At 31.7% G+C, this 23,663-nt stretch overlaps 1 protein-coding gene, 1 long non-coding RNA gene, 1 other non-coding gene and 1 pseudogene across 4 annotated transcripts; 1 reads left to right on the top strand and 3 right to left on the bottom strand.

The window, feature by feature from the left end:
• Positions 1 to 1,369: 1,369 nt before the first annotated feature.
• LOC101204531 (histidine kinase 4) lies at positions 1,370 to 9,303 on the bottom strand. The gene is given in 12 exon segments (XM_004140369.3): positions 1,370 to 2,035; positions 3,141 to 3,653; positions 3,850 to 4,559; positions 4,705 to 4,803; positions 5,218 to 5,447; positions 5,797 to 5,848; positions 5,923 to 6,109; positions 6,201 to 6,419; positions 8,290 to 8,459; positions 8,584 to 8,817; positions 8,966 to 9,174; positions 9,177 to 9,303. Coding segments are annotated over 12 exon segments (3,012 nt in total). The 3' UTR covers positions 1,370 to 1,773.
• Positions 9,304 to 12,054: 2,751 nt separating this feature from the next.
• LOC116403742 lies at positions 12,055 to 13,977 on the top strand. Of its 2 annotated transcripts, XR_004216575.1 has the most exons (4): positions 12,055 to 12,294; positions 12,813 to 13,152; positions 13,240 to 13,370; positions 13,949 to 13,977. It is a non-coding gene; the product is annotated as an uncharacterized LOC116403742 (long non-coding RNA). The 2 variants fall into 2 exon arrangements; XR_004216574.1 differs by lacking the exon at positions 13,949 to 13,977 and having other exon boundaries at positions 13,240 to 13,708.
• Positions 13,978 to 19,483: 5,506 nt separating this feature from the next.
• Positions 19,484 to 19,602, bottom strand: LOC116404173 (annotated as a pseudogene).
• Positions 19,603 to 19,623: 21 nt separating this feature from the next.
• LOC116404213 lies at positions 19,624 to 19,725 on the bottom strand. The gene has a single exon (XR_004217148.1). It is a non-coding gene; the product is annotated as a small nucleolar RNA snoR109 (small nucleolar RNA).
• Between the last annotated feature and the right edge of the window lie 3,938 nt (positions 19,726 to 23,663).

Here is a 23,663-nt window from a genome sequence, read left to right on the forward strand (position 1 = left end):
CAAATAAACCATGAATGTGAAAGCATTGTAATATAATATTAGTAATAATAAATAGTTTTTTTTTCAAAAATAGAAAAAAGATTAAACTACTTTTGAAGAAAAAAAGCTAAGATAAAATTTATTGCACTTATTTTTTTTTGTCCAACTTTCTATTTTTGACAATTTCTCTAATAATAATAATAGCTATTAAAATGATATTCTCAATAGGGTGTACAAATATGGGTTGAACCTGAATAATCCGGACTACCCAACCCATATTATAAGGGTTGAGTTGGGTTAGGTTAAGATATGGATTGGGTTGGGTTGATTTTTTTTTATTTTTTCGGGTTGGGTTGGATCTCGGGTTGGAGGTTTGAAAAATTCGGTTCAACCCAACCCAACCCGAATTAATATAATATATAAATAAATAAATTAGATGTATATATTATTTTAATAAAAAACAAATTAAATGTAACAATTTCAAACTTTTATAACCATTAGAAACTAGAAAACGGGAAAAAAAATTATAAATTTTTTTTATATATACAATCCGACAACCCAACCCATATTTTACGGGTTGGGTTGAGTTAAAAACTAAATTCAGGTTATTCGGGTTGTCATCCCAAATAACTCGAAAATATGGGTTGAATTGAGAATGTCTCCCAACCCAACCTGATTTCACCCCTAATTCTCAATAATTTTCAAAAACTTCCCCAATCTCCAAGACTTTTGGAATTTCAACGGATTTTTTTTGTCTTACAAGACCTACCAAAGACTCTATTTATGCCTAAAATGGCAAGTAGGTGGTGGATTACATAAACATTAAGGGTGTATTTTTATGAGACACAAACTACATAGATATTAAGGATGTATTATCATGAGACACGTGGACTACAAATAGAATATTGAGTTTTTGACATTTGGCAATGAACACTAAGAATGAACATCTAATTAACACCTATATTTATAATATTCATAATAATCCACTTGGATGCTCGGTAAATATATGAAATATGCATCGTTAAAGTCTTTCTAAAAAAAAATAAGTGAAAGAATTCCTAGTTAAGAGAAAAAAGTATATTTCATATAATTTATACTCTTACAAAAAAAATACAATTCATTTGTCCTTATGAAAACATCACTTGTGATCTCCGAACCATTGCATTTCAACGTCATGAACCAAATTTTCAAAAGTTACCATAAATAATGAGTCTATCAGGTTATCCTTTAAACAAATTTGTCGTACTTACTTGTGTATATACATTAAAATTATACTATCTTAGTATGATATCAAGGTTCTCTATGTTAAGGTCATGCAATAAAAGGTGTATGCATTCACTTATGTGTTTTTTAATGTCCATCATCTATTGCACAAAAAAATATCTCATGATTGTCCAAGCATTCAACACATGCCAAAATACGAACACACTAGTCATGTTGATCATGTTTCTTAGGTTGATTCTTTTTTGGGGATTAATGTAAGCATAAAAATAATCATAATCATAATAAAAAAAATTTACACCCCTTACAGCAGCCCCCAGCCCAAAAGCCACAACTCAAAGGGCCTACAGCACAGTACATACAAGGAAGCAGCAGAAGGGTCTAATAGCTAATGTACAAATAATGCCCAGAAGTACAGCATTTTGGTCAAAAATGGTGGCCCCTTTAATTGATCATGACTCCTTCAAACCAAGTCTTGTGAGCATCTCCTGTAAAATGTTGTACAAACCAAACCCAGAACAAGTGTCTTTTGATGTCGGAGTTGACAGTTGTGTCGAGTTCAATGGCCATGTGTCATGAATCAGTGATGGGCTTTGTATTGAAAAACTTGGCAACTGCCTGGTAAAGATTCTCTTCCTCAAATGGCTTCGATACATATCCATCCATCCCACATTTCAGACACTCGTCGTATGTTGCGTGAATTACATCTGCGGTCATGGCTAATATTGGAACATGCCACTCATCTTTCCTTGCATTTTCTTTGCCATTTGATTCCCTAATCAGTACCTCATTTTCCTTGCTCTCCATCATCCTGATTCTTCGGGTTGCTTCAAATCTGCAGTTGAAGAAAACACATTATATTTGAATCATATGAATAACAAAAGGAAAGGGAACAAATTTTCATGTCAGACAACTAAAAACAATCCCTACAAATTCTCACTTCCATTACTTTTCTAAAATAAAGCAAAACATGGTTATAAACTCTTCTAACAAAGGGTTAGGACATATATTAGTAGGCTAGGACAGTGGGAATCTCGTTAATCCATTCATGCATGTTACTAATTAGATGACGAGAATCCATTCATGCATGTCACTAATTAGATGACAAGGCATTTGGCTACTTTAACAAAGGATTAAGACAGATATTGAAACTTATTTCATCCAAAACACAGTCCAAAACACAGTAAATTCAGGGCTGTAATGATTAGGGAGATGTTGAAATTGTTGTAATGTAAGATGTTAAATTAAACAATTGACCCAAAAATTAAAGTTGATGGGTAAAGGTAAAACTAACATTATATCACGCAACATTCCCTCATTTGTAGACTTGAAATATGTAGAAAAGCCCATTAGTGAAAATGAATATTAATTGAGAAAATAACATTAAAGAAGTAAGTTTGAACACAAAACCTCATAAACTATTTTCTCTAATACCATCTTATTAACTGATTGACCTAAAAACTTAAGTGAGTGAAGGTAAATTCAATAATATATCATCTAATTGAAGAAAAACTTGAGAAAACAAATTAACATAAAAATAATTAACCTATATGGTATGCTCAAGTTTGTAAACTGCTTGATAAGAAAGCATGGAGTTATAAATGGAAAGTGATCTACAAGGAGATGCTTACGCCTTAAGAATAAAAAGAACACACATCTCAGAGAAGTTCTCTTTCATGCCTATCATATTATATAAGGAATCATTAGTAATTGGTGATTTCCAGACAGGTACCATTTTACTTGCCTACGACAATGCCAGTTCAACTTCCAGTTTAGTAGTTTGAATGTCGATCTTTTTTCCAATAAGTTATGTAAAAGCAAAATTTTACTCAGAGTTTAGGCAGTTGAACTTGATGCCACTAAAGATGTCTATCTTGGCAATGTGAAACAGTTAGAGGGGCAGGAATCAGTGGCAATAGAGAAAATTTGTTTAAACATACCCATCCATTTCTGGCATCTGAATATCCATAAAGCAAGCATCAAAACTGTGTGGCAGTTGAAGCAATGCCAATGCAGCTTTCCCGCTCTCGACACACTCTACATCGGCACCAAATTTCTTTAAAGCACCTGCAGCAACTCTTCGGTTTACCTTATTGTCATCAACGACCAATATTTTCTTACCACAGAGCAGCCCTTTAAGAAAGTTAGAGCCATTGGCCATGTCCTTCCCCAGCTGTCGTTTCTTTCCTGAGCCAAGCACCTGTTGAAGACATGCACCGATCATGCTTGCTCTCAATGGTTTCATGATCAAAGTGTCAGAGAAACCCATTTCCTTCGCTTTATCAAATTCCACCGTGCTCATGCAGGTTGCAAGAAGAATCAATTTTGGTAGTTTTAAGGTATGACCATTCTGCTTCCAGTCTAGTTGATGAAGCAGATTAGAAGAACCACATTCCTCATTTGAAATAAAGATATCTTTCTCGAGAAGGATTACGTCAGGCTGAAGTATATTGCTGCAATACCAAATAAATAATTGATGTCACAAAGCTGCACCATGATATATCTAAAACGGATCTTGCAATGAAATATATTAACGATCTAAAACTTTTTTATCAACCATATAAACATCTTTTAAATCAAGTTTAAAATACTGCAACTATATGTACATGGAAGAACCCTTGCTACTTATTTCATATGTACCATGCTTACCTTGATCTAACTGATCCATTTTTCCCCCATAAAGCTGCAGCCATCTTGACACTACTGGCAACTTCAACCAGGATGCCAAGCCTTTTCAAATGATATTTGGTAACAGCAGCTCTAACTGGTTTCCCATCAACTACAACTGCTTTCAATCCTCTAAATGCAGAAGGAAGTTCCTCCAAATTCGACTTTTTGATGTTAACTGTCGCTTTCTTCTCACATCTCCCAAAAACAGCAGTAAATGAGAATGTGCTTCCAACCTGAGGCTTGCTTACAAAGTTTATCTGGCCGCCCATTAATTCAACCAAACACTTACTGATGTCTAAGCCAATACCAGTTCCACCATAGTTTCTGGATGTTGAGCTATCTGCTTGCATGAACCGCATAAAAACCCGACCTTGTGCGCTTAATGGAATCCCAATTCCTGTATCTTCCACAGATATCATGACAGTAACAATATCAGAAATTTCATTTGTAGCCATGAGATTGCTTGAACCGTTTGGTTGAAATTCCTCATTTGCTAGGTGCTTAAAAGTGTCCCAACTGTTTTGATTATCAGCTGCCTCAAATCCACTTAAGGTTTCAAACTGATGTTTATTGTGCGATGCACCATCTTCTGAGTTTCCGTTCACGTGAGTTTCAGATTTGATATTCGTAGAGACCATTGATTGTTCAGCTAATTGAACTTTGACAAATATATGTCCATGTTCTGTAAACTGTCAAATGCTCTGAGTAATGAGATATCATTCACATTGAGAAGCAAAGTGCAGTAAGAAAGACATTAAAATAGTGAGAAAGTTCGATGAAAATGATTCATAAGAACTATTAGGGTGACTTGGGCGAGAATGGAAGAAAACTTACTTTCACAGAGTTACCCACGAGATTTGTGATTACTTGTCTGAACCTTCCAGGATCTCCCATAACAATTTCAGGAACTTTGTCAGAAACGAATACTGCCAACTTCATGTCCACAATTAGTTGAATAGAAGGAGCAGATTGTCCACAATTAGTGGAATAAAAGGAGCAGACCATGGAAACAGCCATCCAGAAACGCACAAAAGCCACCATGGCAAAAGAAGATAAGAGAGCAAGATTAATCACAGGTTCTCAGAAGTCATTTAGAAACAATCATAAGGATAATAAAGTAATCATCCATAAGACCGATCCGGATTTTGTTTATATCAAGGAGAAAGCTTCATTCATCCATAATCAGGTGCTGTGTTAGAAAATATTTACAGTAAATAAGGAAAAACACTTGTTTTCAATTCTGTAGTTTGTATCTTTGAGTATATATTCACCTCTTTTCATTTATTCAATAAAAAGTTCATTTCTTTTTTAAAAATAAAACATAAGAAAGATGCTTTGGGATCTTACCTCAACTCCCTTGTGTCTTGACTTTTCAGAAAACAAAGACAAAACATCATCTAGTATCAATCTAAGGTCGAAAGGAACCGCTTCAAGCTCCAACTTCCCAGCTTCAATTTTTGCCCGGTCAAGCACCTCATTTATTAACGCTATCAGTGCTTTTCCACAGGCCTGAGCAGTTTGAGCATAATCCCTTTGAGTTGAACTCAGCTCAGTATCAAGAAGTAAAGCAAGCATTCCTACAATTGAAAATAGAAGCCAATTTGATGGAATCCAGAGATGTATATCAATAAGGAAGAATAAACAGAAAGATGACTCCAAATTGAGGTACGTGGACAATGTACCTTCTCTCTCTTAAGCACACTCAAGCTCAAACAGCTACAGCATTACCTATCTACATATCTTCGTCTCCTCCCACTCCCTCAATTTAAAACCTACTCCAACTTAAAGCTCTTTAATTACTATGTACCCTTTCTCTATTAATAATATTTCGAAATACCCCATTGTCTTTCCAAATAAAGCTGTTGGATATACGCATCTAATAACTAGTACTCTTCCAAAAGAATTTCATCGAAGATAAATACTCACCAAGGATGCCATTCATGGGTGTCCTTATTTCATGAGAGACTGTGGCGAGAAACTGGCATAATATTGAAAAGGCTAAATCAGAAAATTGTAGCATGAAATTGGGGAATGAAAGGCTTTAAGAAATACCTGAGATTTTGCAATATCAGCAGCTTCGGCTCGAACTTTCAGTTCTTGCATTTCATGAAAATCATCCTCCACTTTAACAATATGAGTTGCTGCACCGTATAAGATATATCCCACTAACAATCCAATCACAAAGAATAAGAATGCAGTAGTAAGTGCCGTCCATAATGTTGGTGCTTTCTGATGATATCTGCTCAAAATTCCAACCATAAGAATTCAATGGGAAAATGCAAAAATGTATTCTAGCTATAATTCAAACATTTGATGCTCATCACAGTTACCTGCATATCATCTGATGCTTCCTAAATGGATCTCCAAAATCTAGTTTGCTCTCATGTGAAAGAGACATGTCACCATCTTCATATTGATGACCATACATTACTAGGGGATCAGAGTAGTTTGTGACATCGTATACATTCACCAAAATCGCCTGATTTCCAGCAAGTTGTCCAAGTAAATTTTCCACAAGCGACTCCACATCAAATGCTCCACCAAGGTAGCTTTACAAAATATTATAAAACCATCAAAGAGAAATCACAACCAAAATAACATGAGAACTAGTCTCTCATTCTATCAAAATATTAGACTACAATAACATGTTTTGAGAATAAATCTCTCTACCAAGAAATTCATGCAAACTAAGGTACAAACAATTAGATTCACTTAGCTAGCTTATCTAAGGGAGGGATCATAAATGGAAGCAATGGGATTAAGCAATATAAGTAAATAGTAGCAAGTAAGAAGGAAGTTGACAAAAGTCTGGGAGACAAGCTCCTCAGTTGTGACCGTTATCTTTCAGCTATAAATGAAACTTCTGCCATAAATTTCTATAGAATTAGGCATTAGAAAGATTGTAAGATTCATTTGAAATATAAATAGCATCAAGGTAAAAATGAACAATATTCTAGAAATCTTTTTATTGACATCCAATGTGAGTTGATGGCAATGGACAATGAACTGCAACAGCATAATCAGAGAGGATATATTTCCACCGCGTAACAGACTAAAAATCACACTAATTATATTGAAGGTATGACATGTCTGCACATGTATGCGTTGTGTCCTTGATCCAGAAAATAAGCATATTTCTGTGAATTGTCCTTCGCCTTATCATACAAATTGAGAACTGAGGCCTAGAGATGCAAGTTTAACCAAAATTTAGCAACAACCTCATTGACAATATTTGACGATAAATGCCTTAGCAATTCATCAACATTTGGTACAAAACTTTTTATATAAACCTATACACAATTACATTAGGGGTTATAATTTTCCACACTACTATTTGAGAGGGCCAAGAGATAGTGGCATTAAATAATATGGTAGAACAGAAAGTGTTAAAGCAACCCCTTAAGTTGACTTGACGATCTCAAGTTTCCTATCATTGTTTTTTCCCATGGTGCTTATTCAACAGTCAACACCAATTTTCAACTCGAGAATATACAGAGCAAATTGATTTCATCCTCTGAACAGCTAGACCTTTTCCTCTTTGGTTTTCATTACAAGGAACTGTAGCCGTGGATACTGCTTGTTTGAATGAACGGTTTAACCTTGATTACACAAATATATATTTTTGCCTTCTGTGCTTGGTTGCTTGTGCTAGGAGTAATATATTCTCTCTTTTTTCTTTCCTTGCTAGGAAAATCATACATACAGTCACATTTTTTTTAAGATAACTTCTAATGGGCTATATTTTCTCTAGCATTCACTTCAGTACAGCAAGTATTCAAATTGAAACACTAGCATTTTGGACAAGTTGACTTCACAGAAAATAAGCAAGCCTCCATAGGAAAGTAAAAAATATGAAATTTCTCGAGGTAGTGTTTTGCAGGCTCTTATGAAATGCAAATCCCAAGCAGAAATTTATTCGGCACTGTGACAATTTTACTATTGAACAGATCATCTACATAGAAAGAGGCGGGAGAAATTTTGAAAGGAAAAGAGGGGATACAAAGTTTGTAGTCTGGGTCAGGACAGCACACTACAAGCTCTAACTTTCATGAACCCGAATTTTGTAGCCTTTTCTTGTAATTCTTTCTTTTTTGAGGTTCCTTTCAGAACAATCTGTATTTCGCTAGAGTCATCTCTTTGTACTCTCACTCATTTCAGTGCGAGCAGATTCTCACCACATTTATGAAAGCTGGTTCCACCCCCCTGTAGCCTTTTTCTTGTAATTCTTTCTTTTTTGAGGTTCCTTTCAGAACAATCTGTATTTCGCTAGAGTCATCTCTTTGTACTCTCACTCATTTCAGTGCGAGCAGATTCTCACCACATTTATGAAAGCTGGTTCCACCCCCCCCCCCCCCCCCCCTCTCTCTCTCTCTCTCTCACACACACACAAGAAAAAGTAGAACTATTTATTGAGCTTACCCTGCCGTTGCTCGTGTTCGTTCATCCATTGTTGGATTTAGAGGAAGCTTAGTTTTATAAACAGGTATTGTCAGCACAACTCCAAGATGATGAGAACCCAGCAGCCTGAAAGGGCTCGTTAAAACAGCTTTACCTGTTTCTCTTGACCTCAAAATGTTCTCACGGTCCTCCTACATTGCAATGCATTCAAAAAAGAAAGTTCAAATTATATTTGCAAGTACCAAGTCCAAACAAGAAAGAAACACCCAATGAAGATATAAACAACTAAGCCTATATGATTACAATTTAAACTACCTCTCCAGACATCATATCAAGAGATTCGATATAGGAAACTGTCTCCTGGGAAAATATGACTGGCGCATACTCATCCTTTATAGGTGATGGTTCCCTTTCCATTGTTTTTATAGTCCACCCATGCTGCTTCTCAAATTTTTCTCGCTCAAAGTGCACCACTCTTTGCGCAAATGCCACTCCACTAAGCAAAGGCCGCTCGAAAGCTGTTCGGGCTGTGTACTCAGCAAAAGTTTCCTGCATTTAAAACCAACCAAACACCCCTAAAAAACTAAAAATCAAGACATCAAGGTAATTCCTAGCTGAAACAAAAAAATGAATTATCCCTTAATCTTAACCCTAACCAACTGAGGTGAATCAAAGACAGAAATCGAAACACAAATACCTGATCAATTGCTGATACATTTTTGGAGTAGTGGAAAGTGGAAATGAGAATGGCCAAAGCATGGACATGGTTGACACTGACACTAAATTGATCCTGAAGCATCCTTGCCCTCTGGTCACACATACTTCCCAGAACTTCCTTTCTTCTAACTTTGTTATCAGCATCCATTCCCTTGTAGATTAACATACTGATGAATGCCACCAACAGAACCAGAGCAATAGAAACTTAGGAAGCCAATCCCTCTTGGCTTGAATAAATGTGGACCCTTTTTTACTTCCAATTTGCTCATTAAATCTTACAGCCACTGAGTGGTGGCTCTGCTGCATCTTCATACTCATCCCAACAATCAAGTCTTTTCTACCTTTTCTCTCTCCCTTCTTCTTCCTTTATCTCCTTCCTTAATAACCTCATATCGAAGTTGGGCAGAGAGATACACAAGTATAAGGTCACTTCTTCTGAAAAAAAAACTGACAATCATTCGAGAACCCCATTTTAACAAACACACAATCTCTCTCTCAGTTCCCTCTCTCAGTTCCCTCTCTGGCTCTATTTCACTAAAACCCCATTACAGAAATAGAGAAGAAGAGGGCAGAGAGAGGCATAATTAAAGAAGCAAAGGAAAATGAAAAGAAAAAAATTCCCAATTCCCAGAAGAAACAATACTCTCAAAAGATGTAAAAAGAGATAAAACAAAGAAGAAAAAAAGCCCAAACTCCAAAGTATTCCCTCTTTATACCTCTTTCCCAACTCTTCAAATTGCTCTAGCTTTTGACTATGAATGATGTTTCACAAGAAGATTGCAAATGAGGGCAAATAGGAATATGAATAAACAAACACATAAAAAACAAATGTAAAATACAAAATTGCAATCATGTGCTTTCTTGAACGTGAAGCTTAGTTGGGGGAGGAGAAGGAAGCGGCAATCTGACAAAGAAGAGCACGTTCACTGTCTGAGCTGCATAAAATAATCAAATACAGAGAGTGTTGAATACCCAAAAGAAAAGGGGGACAAAATATATATAAAAAAAAACAAACAGCTAAGCACAGAGATTGAGAGCTTTGAAACGGTGGAACATGAAATTGAGGAGACAAAAAGGGGAGAGATGGGTTGTTTGACAGAGCAAAAATTTGAGGATTGGGAAGGAGAAGAAGAACAAGAAGAAGAAGAAACCATTTTCTTTCTTTCTTTTTTTTTTTTTTGTTGAACCAAAGTTGGGTTCTATGCATCCTCTCTTTCCTCTTTGCTTTTTAAAGCAAAGCAGATATCCAAAATTTGGGATTTTTTAGGATTTTCAAAGATACGCTCTTGTCTCCCTCGCACTAATTTTCTATTGTTTTTCTCTCGCTTTTCTCTCTCTCTCGCTATAGCTTTGAGAATTGCTTGTCAACCTCTCTCTTTCTCTCTCGATTGTTTCATTAATAAAAGTAGGCATCATTATTTATACCATAACTATGGACTTTTTTGGTATCTAATCTTTTATTTTCAATTGGGTATTTATTATTATTTTGAAGTTTTAATTTTATTGTTTTTCTAATCAACTCTAAATTTATTATAACTGTCAGATGTCAAACTTTTGCAAAAGAAAAATGCGTCTAAATGTTCATGTCACACTAATAATAAATTTATTTCTTATTTAGATAAAAGAGAACATGCACAACTTATAAAAATAACTTAACTTTAAGAATGATTCTTAAGTTAATATGAGAAATAATGTTACTGTCCTTGTAATTAGAAATAAAAATATGCAAAATGAGTTCAAGAATCTCTAAATCAAAAGTAACAAAAGAAATTTCCAGCCAAAACTTAAGTACTAACGAAAGATAGTAGAGAGTATCACAAGTCTTTTACAAATAACCAACAATGTGGTGACCATGCAGGAAAGTACAACGAAAGAAATAAAATATTTCTTTTGGGGATTTTAGAATATTAGGGCACAGAAATAATGAGAATTCTTTCAATCAAATTAAAGTGGAAATGATTTTTCTAGCCATCATTCTATCATAAAACAAACAAATTCATTGCCATCAATTTCAATTCACAAAAATAACGAATCTTTAACGAACAAGAAACGTATCTAACTTCCTAATAATTAAACTCAAAGAAACACTTTCATGTTAGAAGTTTTCATGCATTCTTTAGAGTTTGCATGTTTTGACATTCAAAAACAACAAAAGTTTCTATTTCTTAATTAATTGAGTTCTAATTGAAGATTCAACCAAAAAAAAAATCAAAAGGAAAAAGCAGGCTTGAGATCAATTCAACAATTCTTAATCAATCTTGCTTCAAAATTCATGTTTAGAGTCATTAAAATATCAAATAGAAATCATGGAAACATGGAAACATAGGTGATCAAACTAATCAAACAAAAATTCATATAAAACCAATGTTGGAATGTCTTGAATTCGTTAAGTGACGCTACGAACAACCCAGTCCAAGGGTCTCAAGTTTTTTTTTCTTTTGTTATTGTACCTATGTAGTTATTTACGATTTTGACTTTAGGGTTTAGAGAAGTGCATATATAAACTCCTCAACCTAATGGCACCATATTGGATTTTGAAAATACTCTCTAACAATATTTGTTCTCCCTCTGCTTGTGAACATAGCTAACAATGTGTTAATAAACCATGTATATTTATATGTTGATCTACGTTCTTTTATTACTTAATTGTTGTTTTCATAACAACTAAAATTGGAATTCAACTAAAGATTGAAATTAGAGAGTAATTTATACATGATTCTCTAGAAAGAAATGCTATAATTTATGTTCCCAAAGAAAGTGCCTTAGTTTCTCATTGATCCCAAAATAACTTCAACAAGAAATTACAACAAAGGAGACATTTTCGGAAATAATCACTATAAAAAAAAACTGTCTGGCATGACAATTGTGTATATCACAAAATGGGAGGGAGAAGAAAAAAACTGTCACAAATTGAAAAAATTCGTGTTTTTGGAGGGAAAAAAACAAAATTTTTCGGATAACACTTTCCGCTACAGTTATTTGATGTCATAGAAAAAACATTAAATTATTTTTTATTAAAATAAAAAAGAATAAATTAAAATTACAAATTTATAAAATCTTTTCCCTAAATCTAAAACCCTTCATTTTCCCAAATCCTCCTGCAAAGAAGGCCATCTCCAATCCGACCATCTTCCGGCCCCATCACCACCACTGGCCCCTCGTGCCTGTCCGTTCAATCCAGCGTTGCCACAACCTCCTCTACCAAATGACAAAACATCCTCTGCCTCAACCTTTTCCATTTGTGCCTGTCATCTCCAAACCGCCGCAATCTCTTCAAAGTTCAAATCGTGGTCGTCACCTCCTTCGCTGGTAAGCTTCTGTTCCTTCTCTCTCTCTGACGTTGTTTTCTCTAACTCTTTCCTGCAACACCATGGGCCAAACTAGGTGTGTTTCTATTTTCGGGTTTTGTTTTTTGAGTTTGAGTTCTTCCCATTTTCTCGTTTCTATTTTTTGATTTTCTGTTATTTGGTATTACTGGGTAAGTAAAATCCCTAAAGAAAATTGTATCGAAAAATCTATTTTCATGCATTTTTCTAAAGGAAACGGTGGACTTCTCTTGAAATTTCTCGCTATGTTAAGGAGTTTTAGATAGTGTACACTACGGCATTACCTTAATTTGAAATGTGGGTTGAGGTGAAATTTTGTATCGGCGATAGTCTAAAAGAGGGCCTCAGACACTTCACCCAGGAAATAACTTTGGTTTTCAGTGTGAGAGGAGGAATGATCAGAGACGTTTCCTCAAAATTAGGGATTCTTCTACTAATGTTTTTGTTGTGATTGAGGCATATTGTTAGAATATTAATATTATTCCGTGGGGCTGTTTGCAGCATCATTTGTACACAACCAAGACGAATATGAGCTATGTCTGTCTCTGAGAGAGTTGCTTTTGAAAGGGGGGAGAAATTGGGTGAATCTGTAAGCAGCTCAAAATCTCAAATCATAGCCATCTAACGTTATGGATTATGATGGAGTTTCTATTTCTTCATGTGTTTCTTTAAGGTTGGTTATAAAGTGCGACTGGAGGGTATGAAAGGGAGGGATACTTCATACTTCATCTTCTCTTTCGCACTATGGGTATCTTGTTGAGAAGATTGCTAGTTGTTAGAAATTTGAAAGGCATAACTCATGTTATTATTGATAAAATTCACGAGCGTGGAATGAATGAAGGTGATGACTGATAAGTAGTTCAAGTAGGTGATTTTTGGTTAATGAAAATTATAACGTCTAATTCCATTTTTTTCTTTTTGATTCTAGATTTTCTACTCATTGTCCTGAAAGATCTCCTTCCTCGTCGACCAGAATTGAGGTTGATTCTAATGAGTGCAACTTTAGATGCAGAACTTTTCTCATCCTACTTTGGTGGGGCTCAAATAATTCACTTTCTGGTAATATGAAGTTTGTTATTATTTTTGGTGAACAGAATTGAGCATCGTTGTGGGGAAGTTTGGTTTCATTTAACTGAAATCATTGTTTGCACAAAATCAAATTTAGGACCGTTTGGTGCATTATTTTAGTTATTATTATTTCAAACTTTCTTCTTAGTCAAACTTTCAAAATCAAATTTAAGACTAACAATTGTGGATTGTGTTCGTATATTTGGTACATTTTTTTTTCTTTCTTTCTCTGTTTTGTTCATATTCTTGGTATAATATATTTGGATTGTGTTTGTGTATTTGGTACATTGTGTTATGGTATTGACTGAAGATATATGTTTCATGTGTGCCATTTTCACTGCTTTTTTATTGTGTTCGGAGGGGGCTAGAATGAAGGGTTGGGAGGGGCTGAAAATGTTATCACATAAGTTTGGGCACTCTAGTTATTCTTCTATAATCTCAATATTGATTTTTTTAATCTTACATCAATGGTAATGTTCTTTAATTACCTTTAAATAGCTTTAAGTAGAACCTCCTCATAGGCAATGTTCTTTAATCATACTCTAAATGAGATTTTATTTTCTTACTAGGTTTGGAAGAATCCATTTAGAGCATTGAAAGCCAATTTGGAGCAGATTGATTGATATAACATCTTTTGTATGGTTGGTAGCAAACTCTTGCTTCTAATGTATTGATTTTAGGCTTCTTGCTTCCAATGTCAATGTATATTTGTTTTTTTATATGGAAGCTACATTTGAACTAAACAAGTGGTTATTAGTCAATGGGTGTACGAAAACTACAAAGTGTATCATTATCTATATATATATTAAAGTGTCGACTTATTGTTTTCATATGGATGTGATATATTATTGTTATTGTTCTGCAAATGACCAAAATCTCGCGTCATAAACCCATCCCCGACCCAAAGCTAACAATCACACATTAACGCACGTATACCAGAACAAACTCACCTAACCCTAACCGATGCTGGAACAACACAACCCCGACACACCCATTCCACACTTGATTTTTATCATAGATCCAATTAATATAATCCACAATCCAACATAAAACTCAATTATATACATAAAATGTTCAAAAATTATAATTATAATATAAGTTTTACGTCAAATTAAAAATGAAAATTTTGAGTAACACATATTGTCAAAAATAAATGTTTAAGATCATTGTATTTTTTAGTATTTATTTTATCCAAAAACTCATTCTTAAGTTAATAATATTGGAATAAATGATTATGATTCTTCATGAATGGATGCATCATGAGTGGATGCATCATTTCATGAAAATTGTTATTAACTAAAAGACATGACTTTTCGAATGACCACAGAAAGTCTATAAATAAGTTCTTTTGGTTGAGAGAAAGATACACATAAAAATCATTTGTCTTCTGTAAACAAATTTCTCTCTATATCCACAATCTTGACGTTTGGTAGATTCACAAGGTTTCGTTCGTAAATCTTCTATATGGGGTGCTACACTTAGAAGAAAGTTGATATGTTATATCATGAGAGACAATTACTCTAAATTCTCAAGCACTAGGGTTAGTAAATTTGTCTTAAGGTTACAACGTGAATTCATTGGACTCAGATCTATAGTTATGCATGATTTTCTGTTCATTGTGATAATAGTGTTTATGACATTTTGATAATTTGTGTAACAAATAATCCATTCTATCTATTTTTACATATCAATTATTATGACATTTTTTTTTTTTTTGAATAATATTGTAAATGATGTCCACCCTAGCTAGCATGTCTTTTACATTTTTATCTATTACTCGTATGCATGTCACATTATTTCAATCTTATTAATTTTGTGAAATTTTTTACCAAAGTGTGATTTTAAAACAAAATTTAAAATTTAATGGTAAAAAGTATATATTCTTTTATGGAAAATACTTTTTTGTCCCTAAGTTTTTCATTTGGACCATAATTTCTTAATGGTGGTTACAATTTTACTTTTAAAATTTGAATTTTATTTTAATCTAATTATTAGGTTTAGAAGATTTATACTTTCAAACTTGATTTTTCTTATCTATTTAATGTAAATAATGGTTTTAATTGTGTTAAGAAATGGTAAAATTTAATTAGGCAAAAACACACTTGGATGCAATTTGGTCACTCAGTTTTTGAATTGGTAAATCTAATTTATCAATTTCAATAATAGATGTTAGAAAAATTGCATAAGATAACATTTTGAGAATATGATATAATAATTATAGCACATTGTTTTAGAATTTTGCAAATATGACAAAATTCTCATTTCTCCATCTTAAATTTGTTATTATGTGTAATCTATCATTGAATAACTTTTTTCTCTTACTCTTTTTAACGTCCTACTTATTATTTATTTATTCTCTCACTTTTTGAAGGCTCTAATTATTTGTTTATTCTTATACTAGAAAAATTATTTATTTTTTATGTCTTAATCTTAATTTTAGAATATTAATAGTACAATAATTGTAAAATGAAATATAATGGTTGTTGATCGAAGTAATTTAACTTTATTTGTGATTTTTTTTTTACTTTCTTCGATGTGTATTTTGAGTTGAATCTAATTCTAAATTATTTTGTTTTATTTTTTTACATTAATTTTGTTTTGGTTTTACTTTGTCTCAGTTTTGTATATCAGTATTGTGATATACTTATATTATATGTATTAGTTGGTTAATATACTTATTACGTGATTTTTTGTTTTTTCTAATTTTATGCAATTCATTAGAGTATTAGTAAGTATATGAATGATGTAACTCAGTGTATCATTATCAAGTATATCAACAATATATTGTTAAAGCATATCAGCAAAGTGAATCATTATCAAATATATGAACGAAATTTACAAGTGTATATCAAAGTGTATAAGTAGGACTTCAAGCATATCAAGTACATTTAATCAATCAATTGTATAAGTGAAAAATTAAGGTATATCAAACATATATTAGTAATGTTTCAAGTGTGTATCAAAATGTATCGAATGTATAAAAAAGTATCAGGTACATCAAGTGTATCAATCAAATATATCAGGTGTATCAAGGAGTATTAGGTGTATCAAACGTGTATAAGGTATATCAAACGTATATTAGTAATGAGGGGATTTGTGATATTTTACCTATTGATGTGTGGGCTGAGCTTCGTTTTTGACATTTTTATAAATAATAAAGTGTGTGTGCTATGGACTTAATTATTATAACTTATTTGGGTATGTTTGCAAGTTTCTGTTTTATGGGTGATTATATTTTTAATGATCTTTTTCATGTATTTTGTTTGATGTTTTGATTTTGATTTTGTTGTGTGAAATGAGAGCTTGAAATTTGTAGGGTGGATGGAGGATGGACCTTCCCTGTCATTCATGTGTGAAGAACATGTTAAATATTATATATTTACGAAAATCAATCTATAATCTACTAAAAATAAATATAAATATGTATAAAGTGAGAGAGAAAAAAAGAATGATTAATGAAAATTGGGAGATGAGTAATAACTAAGAGCTTGTGTCAATGTTGTTTCAAAACTTTATCGACCTATTTCGGCGTTAGGAAAACTCCGTCATGTTGTAGTGAAATATTAAATCTCACTAATTCTGATCAATCCAGTAGACCGAATTTTAATCTTTATCAAATATGAATATTCAAATCTTATTTGAATATCTATTATTGCAATCCCAAGTCATCAATGCCACACCCTCTTCCAAGGCTTTATCATGTGATCGTCTAGACACTCAACGCATATTTCACTCCAAGATAATAAGTTGTAAATTTTAAATATTGCAATATGTGTGTTTATATGTTAGTCTATATTTTAAATTTACTAATTTTAGTACATTCAAAATTAGTTAAAATTTTATATTATGTAAAAAAAGTTTACTAAGATATTTATTTAGGTTATCTTTAATATTTTACAACCACGATATTTACATAATAATATAATTAAGCTGAATTTGAATTAACATCATTTCACACAAATGAATTAAATGAAAATAATAATTCAAATCAAACTTTAACAACACATCATTCAAACTGTGTTTTTTATTTTACATATTGAAATTATATTTAAACAATAAAAATACGATAAAATGTTTGACAAAATAACACGAGAAAAGAGAAACAATAAATTATTATCGTTTTTTGCATTTTTTATTATAAAAAAAGAAGAAATAAGGAACGATAAACAAAAAATAAGAAACAAAAAACAAAAAACAAGAAACGAAAATGTTGTCAAAAGGAACCTAAATGTGGTATATGCAACTCTCATTTTTCTGTTTAAATAAACATATTAAATATTTAAACTTGAAATATAAAATTATATATGAATTTAAATATTCTAACAGTTTCAAATTCAAATTTAAAGTAAACATACAAATACAAAAAAATAATAAATATAGAATATAAAATAAAATAGCTAAGAGAAAAGAAAATTTAAAATTAGATTTGAAATTGAAAAATTATTATACATAAAACTAAACATAAAAAAGTTTAAAACTCAAAAATTAAATTAAACATATAAATATGAAAAATAATAAAGAAAGAAAAAAATAAAATAAATTAAAAAATGTTAAACATATGCTAAAGATTGATAATAAAAGAAAAAAATTAAATTAAAAAAATTATTGAAAATGGTAAAAAGGAGAAGGTTAACCTTTGTAAATAGAACAAACGGACATGAAATTTAGGGCTCATATCACAAATTGAAAAAGCTTATGAAATTTACTATTTTTTAAAAAAAATTGAAGTTTTTCTTTGTTGTTATCGTCTTTCTTCTCTTCTCTCTCTTTTCTTATGCAATATTTTTTCTTTTCTCTTATGCGATATTTTTCTTCCATCATTCTTTTCTCTTCTCTGCAATTTTTTAAAATATTTTCACCTCTCTTCCTTTTCATATTCTTTCTTCTGTAATTTGTCTTTTCTTCTCATTGTTTTTTTCACTTCTCTTTAATTTCCTTTTCTTTTCCTTTCTATCATATTTTTCTTTCTTTGGTAATTTTTTTATATTTTTTCAAACTGTTATTTGGTTTTTGAAGACCGTGTGTCAAGTATAAAAGATCGTGAAAAAAATTATCGGAATATTGGATTGTCCAATGTAAATGATCGTGTATAAAAATAGCCAGATCTAAATGATTGTATTCTAAATATTAACGATCGTGTATCAAATCTAAACGATCTTGTACCAAAAAAATCTTAAGAAAAACTCATTGAGATTTGACTATCCTAATTTAAACGATAAAATCTAAACGATAATATGTCAAATGTAAACGATCATGTGCCAAATCTAAATAATCACATACGAAAAAATCTTGAAAATTTTGTTTAAACTACCCAAATTTAAACGATTAAATTAAATGTGTGTCAAATCTAAATGACCATATGTACCAAAAAAATCCTGAAAAAAATCGAATAGCCAAATCTAAACGATCGTTTTCAAAATATATTACGCGAGTTGGATGCCAATTAATCATTGAACATTTTTGGTATTTCTCATCGTGGACTTGTGAAATTTTTTCGTTATTGAAATTGTTCTATATCGTGTAAAAATTTTGTCGCTTGGTAGTATTTTTGAAAATACCCTAAAATAAAACATTTGACAAAACATTTACACTTTATAGAAAAATCAAGTTTAATAACTTATCTTTTAATGGTTTTGTTTTATGAAATATAAATAGTTTGTCAATTTCTTTTTTAATTTTTAAGTAGCTCTAAATATTAAACATATAGATATAAAAATTAATAAAAATGAAAAAAATAAAGAAATAAAGAAATAAAGAAATATAATAAAATTTTCAATGTTTGGAATTTAACGAAGAATTGTAGAACAAGAGTGGTTATATAAGTATGATCTCCCTACTAATGAGTCTAACCAGAGAGTTTAGTACATGTAAAGAAATGGAATAAAATAAAATAGGAATGAAATTGGGAGCATCATAGTTTCTCAACTTTTGTCTAATTTTGAGAAACGTTTTTTAAAATTTGAAAACATAAACAAAAATGTTTATCAAACACGTCTGTTTTTTGAAAATATGAGAAATGATTTTTTTTTTTTTTGCAAAAGTATTGTAATAAGTGTTGGGGTGGGAAAAATTTAAAAATGGAAGAAGGAAAGAAATATAAAAGAGGAGTGCAACACGAGGACTTCTCAAGTGGTCACCCAACTTAGTCCTACTTTCGCCCAAGCATGCTTAACTGCGAAGTTCTGATGGGATCCGGTGCATTAGTGATGGTATGATCGCACCCAAAACAAGAGATTTATAAAGAAAATGTAAGAAGTTCGGTAAGCAGATTCGTCGACGAAAATCAGATTAGATCTGAAACAACGACCGACCAGTAAACTTCTGTGGATTGATTTAGCTGCAGCCTCAACAACAGGTCAAGAACAGGGCCATCGCCCTACTCTTGGTACAATACAGCCTCGAGAAAAACAGATCATAAGAAACACAAAATTCAAAGGCAAAAGAAAAAAGTTTGAGAGCGACGAGAGTGTTGAAGGTTGAGCGAACGAAATCGATAAGATGGCGAAGGTGTTGAAGAAGTTGCGGTGAGGACTGAGGAACTATAAATTTTTTTAATACCTTAACTATTTTATTGTATTAAATTTTGTTAGATAGGAATGTGGTTTTATGTCAAAACCAATAGACACTTTTTTGAAGTTACCTCGAGACGGACGATTGTACGACACTTGTTCTAACTCGATGAACAAGTTAGCCGATCAAAATCCAAGAGTTGTGGGTAACATCGACGTATGTCGTAACCTTCCTTTGCGTTTTAGGGAAATTTTATTTATAAAACGCGAAAAAGAAAGAAATACATTGAAATAGACATTAAAATAAGCATTAAAGACCGTCAATTGCAAGGAAAAATAGTTGTTTTCAAAGAGTACAACTAATGGTACGGAATCGATATGAAATTTCACTCCCACTAATTTTGAAGTTGGAATTTTTCCAATAAATTGTTTTGACTTCCAAAGTCAAATTTTCTTTATTTAATTGATTTAATCTATTTTAAATTTAGTTAATAAAATAATTAACTAAAAATTTTAGTTCATGTAATATCTAATATTAAGTTGATAATTTTAGCTTATCCGGATAGATCTGATTGTTTGATTTTGAATCCGTCTTTAGAAAATTAATATTTAAATCTTACTTAGATTTAAATATCACTTCTCTCTTTTTTATGTTTAATTCATAATTAAAAGTTAGGTTAAATATATCAGATATATTTAACGTTTTCTCCCAAAAATTGATTTTGAACATTTCAAACTCATATTCAACACATTGTTCTAAGGTTTTGCCCGCTATGAGCTAGCAGGGGAACCAAATGAACTTATAGATAATGAGCCCAACGATATGAGATTACCTGGAATGTACTCTTTTAACCTAGTTAAACAACATATGTTGTTAACTAATGAGTCACCTCACTAAAACTCATTTTGCACTTTCCTTATTGTAGATATATTTATGTCCACTAGATATAACCATTTTTAGTAAGTCAACCCTTTACAGGTTGTTCATAATTACAGCTATGTCAAAATGTCGTTTTACCTTCGAAATTACGTCTTGTTCCTTAAGTCTCTTGTTGATCCTCTAATAAAAAATAATTAGCTTGTCTAATCATTAAAATGAATCCCTCTCAAACCAATAACAGAGTGGGGGACCTTTGTTCAAGACCCGGAGTCAGTATTTAAGAGAACAATCTATCTACTATCTCTAAAAGTGAATAGGAGCGAATTTCATTTTGAACCCTGTGTCCTCAACTATCTACTAGGTTTTTACGAATAAAATGGAGACTTGTTGAGGGGGCAAAGTTTGGCCCCTCTCACCCATGTAGATCAAAGGATAATCCCGAATAAACAGTTCATAGTTAACGAAGGATTGAGGTCAAGTTATCTAGTTCATAATATTGAATAGTCAGTCTTAAACAGTAAATAATATTATAAAGTAAGAGTGACTTATTACTTGGTTTGGTTTTATATAAACTCTTTTGCATAAGTATGACCCTACTCACATATCTCCACATGAACGATTCGAGATTATATTATTTTGAACTAACTACAATAAGAACCACATCCAATAGTCTCTCTAGAACAAGGTGCATAGTCTTATCCATATATAAATCGTTTTTGGCTCTCTACTCTAACTTGATCCACTTTTATGTCTTTACATAAAACTCAAATACTCATATCTGTAGCTATGAATCTTAGTTTATTAGATTTTTAGGGTTTCTAAATACGAAATAAGCAATTAAAATGTTCAACTTTATTGCAAATAGAAATATGTTTAACTTTTACGAATAATGATTTTTAGAACATAAAATCCAACAAACGACTCTCTCAAGCTTAGTTGTGCGGTCAATTATTGTTTCTCTCAATGATTTTGCCTATATTCTTACCTTCTATGTAGAAATGTCCTTTCTATTCCTCCTGGTTTAAGAAGGCAATAAGATCTTCTTCTCATGCACCAACTTTCTAAAGCTTACATAAAGCTAAACATTAGATTAGTGTGGTCACATTGAGTAGTATTGACCAAAAAAAAAAAAAAAAAAAAAACTTATTAATCCTCAACAATGGTGTCAAAAACTTGACCGAACGATTATGTATGAATGATAAAATAATAAGAAATTTTTTCTAAGGACAAGTACACTACCGATGAAGTAATAACTGTTGTAATATTTCAAGAGAGTGAATCCCACAAGATCGGTATCACTTTAAATTCTATTAAGACAACCAAACCGAGAGGGGAAAGATATTTTGAAATTACATCACCTAAACGTAAGTTTTTTTAATAAAATGTCCATTAGAGACCAGATATCCTTGTTTTTTTTCGAAATGATTAAAAATATCATTCTTACTATCAAGTAGAAAATTTTCAAATCTTAAGTTTATAGTCCAAGTTTTAGTGATAGTACTCACTAAAACATTATTATGGTTCATAATTAAAGTAATTATAAGATTAAAAAAACAATCCATTTAATTTATTTAATGACAGAGAAGGAGTAGTAAATAATTTGCTTTCACAATAATTACTTTTTTAGATTGAGAGATCTGAGAGAGTCATACCAACTTTGTTACGTTGGATTGGAAAAAGATGACCACATAGAGCAATAAATATATGCCAAGTTTACCATCCTTTGGATTTTCTTTTTCCAATCAAATACTCACCAAATTGCAACTGATTTAGAAAAAAAAAAATGCCAAATACAAAAGTGCAATCCTTGCCCAAAAGGTAAATTATATTCAATGCTTTCATGATCATCAATGTTTTATCTTTTTAACTTTCTCTTTTCCTCCCTGCTTTTGTCTATCGCTAATCTTCTGGTCTTTCCTTTTTATATTATCCTGATAATTTTCTTTTATAAGAAAATAGTCTTTTTTTTTAATGGGTTTTAACAATGATAAATTGTTTTAAACTACTTGACGTTAACTTTATTTGTGCTATGATAGACAAAGATAGTAGTTTATCATAGTTTATGTTAGGATAGAGTATGATATTTTTCTATATTGTACATATTTTAGTTAATTTTTCTAAATTTGAAAACATAACCCTTTTAACAATCACTATTATTCTTAATGTTTTGATGGGTTGTATATTTGAATTTAAGCTCCACAGTACGTGAGCATGTATATATCTGAATTGTAACTCTCGTGATAAATGATACATACTTGAGTTATCTTTAAGTTAACGTCTTGAATGAAATATGTACCATGAGTATGGTCTTTTTAAAAGGAAAGTTGTAAAAAATAGAACATTTGACAAAATATTTACACTTCATAGAAAGGTTATGGAACAAGACTTTTTGAAAGTGGTGTTATATGCGATTAGGGTGTTTCACGAGAAGGACTAGGTGAGAAGAGGTTAGAAACTTCCCATAAATTTCTTAAGAATTGTAATAGGCACGTGTAAAGATTTAGTTAAGTATGATTGAGTTAGACCTTAAGCTTATACGTACACCACTAAGAATAAGAGCTGGCGAGCTAAAAGTTTAAGGATGACTAAGCTAAGACTAGTATAAATAAGAGGAGGATGATTATGTAGTATTGATACTCTGAATTTTGAAGAGAAAATATGGGGGTTAAAGTGTCATTGAAGTGACTACATGTGAGAAGAAGAAGGAAAGTAGAAGCAAGAAGAGTTCGAATTACCAAGTGTTGTGAGTGTTTTCTTCAAAAGTTTTACATACACGTGAAAGGTTTTCATTAAAGTCTTTATTAATTGAATAATGATTTCAATTTAAATGTTGATGAAGAAATTAATTGAGAACTTTATGCTATGTTTTAAAGCATGTTTATATGAATAAATGTT

Source organism: Cucumis sativus, chromosome 5 (genome assembly GCF_000004075.3).
Source record: "Cucumis sativus cultivar 9930 chromosome 5, Cucumber_9930_V3, whole genome shotgun sequence".
NCBI classification, from domain to species: Eukaryota; Viridiplantae; Streptophyta; class Magnoliopsida; order Cucurbitales; family Cucurbitaceae; genus Cucumis; species Cucumis sativus.